General features: G+C 38.3%; 1 protein-coding gene across 1 annotated transcript; it reads right to left on the bottom strand.

Annotated features, from left to right (window-relative positions):
- Nucleotides 1-5,641: 5,641 nt before the first annotated feature.
- LOC115929880 lies at nucleotides 5,642-8,881 on the bottom strand. The gene is made up of 8 exons (XM_030999980.1): nucleotides 8,860-8,881; nucleotides 8,399-8,441; nucleotides 8,060-8,167; nucleotides 7,587-7,709; nucleotides 7,129-7,387; nucleotides 6,735-6,931; nucleotides 6,271-6,484; nucleotides 5,642-5,857 (listed from the first exon to the last, which is right to left on the bottom strand). Exons 1-8 carry the CDS (start codon nucleotides 8,879-8,881, stop codon nucleotides 5,642-5,644), a joined length of 1,182 nt encoding a protein of 393 aa, XP_030855840.1.
- Nucleotides 8,882-9,546: the final 665 nt, after the last annotated feature.

The following is a 9,546-nucleotide window of genomic DNA, read 5'->3' as shown; positions in this document are numbered from 1 at the left end:
TAAATAGGAGAAATGCACTAGTTAATTGCTATAAAATGCATGTTTCTTTTGTCTTTGTTGAGCTCTTATGTTACGTTCGTAAAATTTTATTTCTTTCGTTACACCCTGCCTATAGTGTGGTTAAGCAGTAATGTTCATATAATCACACAGAGGACCGGGGTTTTTATGTCGCATCTTTATCGTACTTTAATTTGATTTTCATGTACATTATGAAAAAAAGAATGACTGAAAAAAGATGATCAATATATTACAACATATTCATAAAAATCCTCTGTAATTGATTTTAAGTATTAGAAATTTTAATGAATTTTATATACAAAATCAAAAGATTATATTGTTCAATGAATTTTTATTGTGCGGAGTTATATCAGCATTTAGGTGTTTCATAGAAGAAAATATAAATATGAAAAAGAATGAAAGAATTGAGAAAACATGTAGAATTTTAGTTTTTGCAATAAGTTGTTTTATATTTCAGATTCAACATTTTGGTCTGTTTTCGAATTGAATAATCCCCGCTTAATCATGCTTCCTTATCACGTTATATCATTAAATTGTTTTGATTGAATTAAATGTCACTAAGTCAAGTGGAAATATTGAAACGAGCATGTACCTGGAGCCCGGAGGAGATGTAAAGGTGTTGTTGTCTATCAAATATGGCTAGTTTAGTATTTTGAAATTTTTTGGAATGAATTTTTCAAAAATTGACACATTTATCTTCATAGGCCGATCGGAAAGCTCACAAAATGATGGATTTATCCACACCTAGTATACTCTTTGACAAAATCAAGTGTTTTTATTCAAAACAAACAAAATATTTCATAATCACTGATTTTTACGATTCAAAGGTAAAGACAATAGGAAAGAATAACAACCATCCCAGCGACTTGAAGACCTCGAGAACATAGGAAAGTGGTCTATCCTACAGAGATAATGATGGTATCCCCTGGGGGAAGTTGTCATGGCTACGAGAGTATATCAGGGAAAAGTGCGCTGCATCAATCCAAAGCTGCTACACCGCAGATATTATCTCGATAATTAGACATGTAGATGACAGACTCAATAGAAACAAGACTCTAATGTGCCATTCCAGGTACTAGGCATCAGATAATTGAGGACATTAACATGCTTTCTTAGTTGATCTTGTTAACATAGAGCCTAGGATGACACTCACTAGTACGCGACATAATACTTTTATTTGTATACGTCTAAGATTATTTTATTGAAAAAAAAGTGTGAGAGAAGGAGAGAGAGAGAGAGAGAGAGAGAGAGAGGAAACAAATATATTGATAGAGAGAGAAAGAGGGGGATTATAGAGAAGAAAGGAGAAGAGCAGAGAAGTACACAAAAATGACGTTTACCAAACCATGCATACCGAGAATGTTATACAGTATTAAACGATTCATCAAACTCCCTAAAGATTGCCCTTGACAACCTGAAATCTTGCCCGAGGCTTTTCTGACATAGCAACAAGTAAAATATACAGATTGGATTCCAAGTATTGTATTTCATTCATTAATCACAGGTTTAAAAAAATGGCAAAACTCGTCACTATCCCTAAAGCCCCTCTCACACCGGGCCATGCATATAGTGGCGTAGTGTTGCGTACCGACTACGCCGAGCGTACGCTGCCCTACGAAAATATACACTGAGGGACGTACGCAAAGGGGTACGCGAGATGGACGCGCGTACTTTCGGCGTAGACCCTAGACGCAGAAAATACACATTTGTTTACGCCAGTCTAGGCAACACTACGCTACAGTACGCCAAGCCTACGCAGTAGTACGCTTCCCTACGCCAGTCCGACGAAGCATTAAAAGCTTGCGCACACAGGGCAATAGTTCGGTTTACAAACATATTCAAATTTATGGATGTTTCTTCCCTGGGAACCTAGTGACGAAGTATTCCATTAACCTGTTATTAATGGATGAAGTACAACTCATTTATCCAGTCTGCATACAATTTATTAGAATATTTTAGTTAACCGGTCTATAGATTTCAAAAGCCTTGTCCAAAACGTATTAAAATGTGATAATATGACCATGACGTACTTTTACGAAATTCGAACATGCAATAAAGTACTGAAATTTGTCGAAATTCTCTGCTATCGTGTTAAATATATATATTTTTTTAAAGTGATGAATGCCGATATAATTAAGAGTACGAACTAACTGAGCTTTACATGTGGATGGACATTATATAGATACGGGTCATTCTGGGTGCGGCGAAACATTCTTTTTTTCTTCAAGATACTGGACAGTTCAACACCTCCCCCCCCCCCCCCCCACCACGACTAACAAGTGGTCACGAAATGCTTTTGATTACAATGTTTCTTATATTATTTTGATGTTATTGGTAATACAGCCTTCCTTGTTGTATTTCGTTTCTGCCGACAATTAGTGGTAGTAGTACACAATACAATGCGTCCCTCCGTTTCGTTGACGATCAGCCATGCACAAAAAAGACGAAAGACTTGATGTATGGCTGATCGTCACCGAAACGGAGTTAAGTTATGGTCATACCTCAGAGCGGCGACCGACCGATTTGTAGTCTGCTCGGTCGCCGCTGGAATTTAGGTATCGCCCAACGATTTTCGAGCAGGCTGTAGAGCCCCAAGTCCCCAACGATTCCTGGGCGGTGCCCTGTCGATTTCCCGTCGGTCGCCGGTCAATTTTAGGTCAAAACTGGGTCCCCAACAGGACAAATTAATCTGTAGGGCCATACATTATGATTAAAGGCATGCCCACATAAAGGATTTTTTTAATGTTAGGGGTCGGGGCAAAATGCAATGAATTATTGATAATTTGTTGCATTTGCTTTGTTGTTTGTATTTGTGGGGGCGGCGACGTACCCTGGCCTCCGCTGCGTACAGTCATGATTTAGTGGCTAAGCAATGGCCTCGTTACTGTGAGGCCCCATGATAAAAACCGTGTCGATCAGCTATATTAGTGCCCTTTTATGAGGCATTATTCCTCATTACTGTCAGTTATGATTTAATGGCGTAGGTCCCCTAGTTGATTACCATAGTAACATACACATGCTTTAGCAGTCACGCAAAACAAACACTCACAAATTATTATTCAATAAAATCTGAGAATATACTTTTATCTAGATCTATTAGGATTAAATCATTCCATAAATTGGGGTAAAAATAATTACTACACCATTATGACCAACAGTGTATATTACCCCTTAGATTAGCCAATGCTTTTCATCGGCACACCATATTTAAGAGGGAGCTTTATAGGGTATCCTGCTCAGGCGATGAATTTATTTGTGCAACTACGGTTAGTTACTGGTCATGAAGAAAAAACCAATGGCGTTTCCAGCACTGGATTCAGAGGGTTTCAACCCCTTCCACCCCGAATCATTGTCTACGGAGAGTAACCTAACCCCTCCTATTCAGTTGGCATTTATTAATATCATGCAGCCTGTCAACCAAAAAAATGATGAAATTTAGATGCTCAAGCTTGTCCCATCGCGGCAAAAACCTGTAAAATCTGTTAAGGACATCTTCAAATGGTGCCTTTAGAAAAATGGTGTTGCTAAAATGAATGTATAGCTATTTGAATGATCACAATGGTGTTCAAAAAGCCGCCATTAATTGTATACGTTCAAATGTGAATTGAAACCCTTTTCTTCACTAGAGCGTATTATTCAATGTACAGAGCTCTCAACCCAGGTGCGGAACCGAATTTTTCCAAAAAGGGGTGGGGCGTGAAATGTACTTAATTGCGGGTGCGAAGCATTTACGGGGTGGGGTCCGGGGCGCGAAATTTTTATTCCCAAACAGGTTTGCAATTTCTTATATTTCCGTTCTTCTCAATGGCTGATATGTTCTACGTCATTTTCAGCTTGGAAAGAGGTCACAAACAATAAAATTAGACTTTGATTTTTTATTGCTTTGCCTCACTATTTATAAAGACAAAAAAACGGATTAAACTGTGACTTGAACCCACAACACTATGATTGTAATACGCTGACCTTACCGATTGAGCCAACGATGGGTTGATGAAATGTGATTCTGCATGATTTCTATAACCTTATCACTCACCCTAACGGTTACGTCATAATGACGTAACATATCAGCCAATCAGATGACCGGAAACATTAGCATTGGCAAACCTGTTTGGGAAAAAAAAATAGCATCCGGGGCCCGCCTATTTTAAACCTTGAGTTCCATAAATGGTACTATGGTGCTCTTATGCATACTTAAATGATTTCAGTGAGGCCACGTCATCGTCATAATTTACGATAAAGCTGCAGGGGACAAGTCTCGCGACATAATTGCATTCCACATTTTTAAAAGTATATCAAAGTTAGTATACATGTACCTATTCATATTTCGTTGTTTTGTCACATTACTATTGTACGTCGTAGCCTATAATAAAGAAAAGCTGTAATGACAAGAACCCTACCATGTACAGAGCCCCATCCCGCTCTGTACCGTGATGGTCTACCTTCGGTTAATACCGATTATTCCATCTCCGAATACTTAGAGGTTTTCCGAAACCATCCAATATTAATTTTGTAAGGAAAAATGTGAGCAATTGATTTTAAAAACTGTGAATTGTTTTTCTTGTTCAATTCTTAGGTCAAAGAAAAATATTGTTTTCTTTTTAATGATTTAATTTCATTCGATTTCAAATGATTTAATTTATTTTCATTTGAATTAATTTAACTTTTCATTGTTTCGGTATTTACAAAGTATGTCCGTTGATTACATTCATGGGGATCGTCTTGCAGTCGTTTGTTTTGCATAAGATTTTTCTCTTCTTTTCAAATCAGACGGTACTGTGTTTAGATTTCACATGGGCGCAGCCTGCCTTTTGTTAAAAAAGAAAAGAAAAAACAAACACAAGTAGGCTATTTCCAAGTTTGACAGAACTCTTTGTGTCATTTGAAATTGTTATGTGCTATACCGTTACATTATTAAAAATCTTGCTCAAACTCAAAAGTGTATTCATTTGGTTCATATGATTTGAATTTCAACCTGAAAAGTTTTTCATGAACTCAAGACATAGTAATGCCAGTAATTCCTGTTTAGTTCTATCATCATATACATATACAAAACACGAAGAATAGAATGAATATTTACAATACTTACCTAACACTGTGTTTCGAAAAGATATCAGACATTTCATTATAACCCCCCCCCCCTTCAAAAAAAAAAATTGACTTTTTATGTTGCATGAACTAAAAAAGATACCAAACCAGCGCATGTAGGCCTATATAATAACGCAAATACCAATATATAATTATGATACTGAATTCATTTGCGTTTTCCGTATTAGTTATTACAAATCGCAAATTGTCCACTGCTGTTAAGTCTTGACAAATTAGGCCTATTGCTTTATCTTTGTATTTTTTTTTGGTGATACTTACCTATCTCCAAAGATAAATTATCCAATAAAAGTTATTTGGATGTCATTTGTTTTCACTTTAAAGAGCTTGCAATAATATGTTGTGAGTTAAATTCGACTTTAAGTAACAACGGCTTTTGAATGCATGAAAAACGCATGGCGATTTGTAAATTTCTGGAATTGGAAAATATAACAAAGAAAGATAAATTGAAATTGATTTGAAATTGAATCGAATTAAAAAAATTAATATAATCTGATATTTTATCGAATACAGTGCTTGTCTACATCATTCTCTCCAGCTCGGCTACGACTTCCTCGATGCTAGGTCGGCAGAGTTGTGAGCTCTGTCGACAGATGTTGCCGATGGCGGTGAGATCGGCATTGGTCGTAGCACCTCCCATTAAGGTGAGAAGTCTTCCGAGCTGGAACACGTCGCTCGCGACCGAGGTCAGCCGGTCATCGAGGGCGCATTCAGGAGCGATGTGGACATGCACCTCCTGTAAAAATAAGAGGGGAACACATGACGATTGAAATTCTTTTAAATAAAAGGGTATTTGTTTATATTTTTAACTACCTGTACATCAACTTCATTGCACCCCGAGAAGATCACAAGCTACTGAAATACAAATGATATAAACTTGAGTGAAATACTATGACGTAATACGGGTAGATAGCCAAGAAAGGGAAGCGTTCCGGGCCCAATTCTTAATATGTTTGAGATCCTGTGGGCACATTGTCTATGATGTCAACAAAAATATGAAAAACAATAATTAGCCAAATAATCCTGTTAGTAATATCGATCTATTCGCTTATTATGCCCCTTTCCATTTTTCTCACACACACACAAAAATGATTTACCAAATTTCAAAGTAATCACATTAGAAGAAAAAACAGACAATAATCAGCATACCCTTCTACGGTACTTCTCCTTGTTTTCATCGGAAAAACGGTAGAAGTAAGGTGCATCGCAAGGACACGCGAGCCCGAAGTCCACGATAACTGCTTGCCACCGACCAGTTGGTGTCTTCCGGAGCAAGCAGTTATCTTCTTTAAGGTCGTTCATGAGAAAGCCTTTCTCATGGATGCGACCTAGTGACTTGGCGATGTCGAGAGCCAGAGCAAGCCTGTTTAAAGAAAAAGGACGGTAATTGTTTAACAAAAATGCATTATTTTATACAAACTGTCTACTGCCCTGAAGTACAACGACATCAATCATCATCATCGTTTATTTTACCTGGGTCGAAAGTGGCAAATGGAGATCAATGTCTGTCCACAGACTGCTGTCATATCCACTAGGCCTCTATCAAAATAATGTAGCACTCACATAAAGACTTTTGATCGTTCAAAGACTTAAAGATTTAAAGAGATACTCACCAGCATTGCTGACTAAGGGCTAGGTTTCGCATGCCACGGCTCAGTGTCCAGGACTCTCCCGTCATCGTATCCCCGACGAAATCCATCGCAAGACCTATCTTACCTGGGCTGATCTCCAAGCATCCAAGAAAAGTGGGAAAGCAATCCTCCCTGCCGAGAACGTCAAGGATGAAAGCTTCCGACTGGATGGCAGTCGCCTGTCAGGTTGAACAACAACAAAAAAAGATACTTGAGTATAGATACAAATTCATGACCATTATCAGTATTGTTGTTTTTATGTTTTCATCATCATTCTCATTCTTCCCTCTCTTTAGTCATCGTATGTCGCTACAATGCTCAGTCATAAAGCGGCGGCAACCAAATTATTTTGTTAATTTAGTTAGTTTAAACCAACCTTCCTTGTCATTGCTTTGATGTCGTCAGGTAGCTCGAAGGTTTTCAGCGCGATCGGATGGTCGGTTGCACAATGACGATAGAGATGTACCGTCCCGTTGGCCCCGCTACCCAAGAAGACGTCGCCACCGCCCTTGTGAAACGACATCAGATCAGACATCCCCCAAACGTAGGAGGAGGCTGATGGGCCTTGGGCTGGGACAGCTGCTCTGCTCGAAGGCGAAGTGGTTCCACCATCAGCAGCACTCACTTTTGGAGATCTGGTTAGAGAAGATAGATATCGAAGTAATAAAAAAATATAAAAATACAATCAAACAAACAAATCACAAAAAACCTTCTCAGATTTTTGCATTTGCCCACTTAAATGAAAAGGTAATCGAATGTTTTCATTTGTTTTAGAAATTTCCAAACAAAAATATTTTTAAAAATGTTGTTAAAGAAAAAATAATGTTGTCTTACCGTGAAGCTGTGTGTAGAGTAAGTTGGAGAACCACTGGGGCCTGAGCGGGCAGAGGAACTGTTAGAGGGGTACCAGCTGGAGGGGTACCAGGGCCACTAGCCCAAGGGCTGCGGCTAGGTGGTCTAATGAAAAAATGGAAAAACAGAAGAATTCGTTCATGTTTATACTTTCACCCCACAAGATAATACTTTCTGACCAGACTAGTGGCAGATTCAAGAGCACACAAACGTTGCTTGCATCTCTCTAGAATGTTATATATATATATATATATATATATATACATATATATTTTTTGTTGGGGTATTTATATATTTATGGTTTCCTGGTGTATTCATTCTTTTAATTATTAGTTAATCAATTAATTAATTCATCTATAATCCGAATTTTATTCCATCATTTATTTGTTTGTTTGTATGTTTTATTTATCACTATTTTTGTTTACATAGGGTAGCCCTTTGTTTGTGATTCTTACATGAGGGACAACGGGATGGTGTCGATGGGGGCTGTGCTAGGAGTAGATGGATGGGTGGGTGCTACTCCATTGTCTAATGGTGCTGTAGATGGATTATCTCCAGAACACCTAAAGACAACAGAAATACCGATATAACATTTCCCATTATGATATTGGCCTCCTGTGAGTATGAATCGATATTGATTCCATGGCGTAATGCTCTTCACAAAAAGTTGGAAATATTAACCATGTTTCTCAATTACACCACTTTAAATTAACAAGAGCATTACTATTTCACTTTTATTGTGCTTAATGTATTTTTTGTTGTGGATATTTACCAAGAGACACAAGTAGACGGGCCGCTGTCTGCAGGAGATAGGACCGTTGGCTGCCATGTCAGATCCTAAAGGAAAAACACAAAAGAAAATCGAACAGTATTTCTCATGGACATTCTATAGTTATACAACTATGAATATATTTGTTTGTATTGTCACGAAATTGGTTTCATTTCGTAGATAGTTATTTCGGCGTAGATGGCGTAGTTCAGGTTAAATATACGACGCTAAAGTCACGTGTTAATTTTAAGAATGTTCGATTGTGCATGTTTTTGACAGTTTTAGTGTAATTACTTTTCTACCATTAATAATTACTTGTTCTCTTTTGTTTAGTTTTATAGAATAAAACTAGTGCTTTCATTTGATATATGGTTTGTTTCAATCTGATATTGGAAAGTGGAGTTATATCAATGTTTATGTAATTTTTGGAAACCTAACCAGAATAATAAATGTATAAGAAATGTGTATATAAATCAATTGTCTCACGTGCCTGTGAGCTTCCTGTCATAGTCTACATAATTGCCGTCGCCCACTGGGCACACTTACATTGTAAGGCAATCAGATTATGTTTGGATATTTGCCCAATAAAGTATTGCGTGCAACGAAATGATTGAGATGATCGTTTGCATGTCTTTCCATGGGGAAACCTAAAGTTGAAGTCTGATTTTAGGTGACGACCATGGTAAGAATCTAGGTTGAGTTTGTTGGGTCTTTTACGTTCTAGTATTAGACAATACCAGGGACTACTGTGTAGCAGAGCCAGTGGCATGGTCGAGTAAGCTGACTGTACGAAGTCAGACGGTCTGGTTGTTTGGAGGTGCATGAAGCAAACTGGTGCGACCAATTGGAGTTGCATGCACAAGCAGACTGGTATAGACGTCTGGAAGGTGCATGAAGCAAACTGGTGCGGCCAATTGGAGTTGCATGCACAAGCAGACTGGTATAGACGTCTGAAAGGTGCAGAAGCGGACTGGCCTAGTTGGCTTGTGGTATACGACGGTACAACGGTTGGTAGAAGACGGTGGTCGAGAGGTGGTGCGGAGCAATATATCAGACTGGTGTCAACGTCAACGGGGCAGTATATTTCTGCCAAACGGATCCACGGTAAAATTGGTACCGGACCAGGAAAACCTACCAGCAGAAGGCATCCTGACAAGAGAAGCTGCTGGGAAG

Source organism: Strongylocentrotus purpuratus, unplaced genomic scaffold (assembly GCF_000002235.5).
Source record: "Strongylocentrotus purpuratus isolate Spur 01 unplaced genomic scaffold, Spur_5.0 spur5_scaffold_6, whole genome shotgun sequence".
NCBI lineage: Eukaryota > Metazoa > Echinodermata > Echinoidea > Camarodonta > Strongylocentrotidae > Strongylocentrotus > Strongylocentrotus purpuratus.
This window is presented reverse-complemented; position numbering and strand designations above follow the sequence as displayed.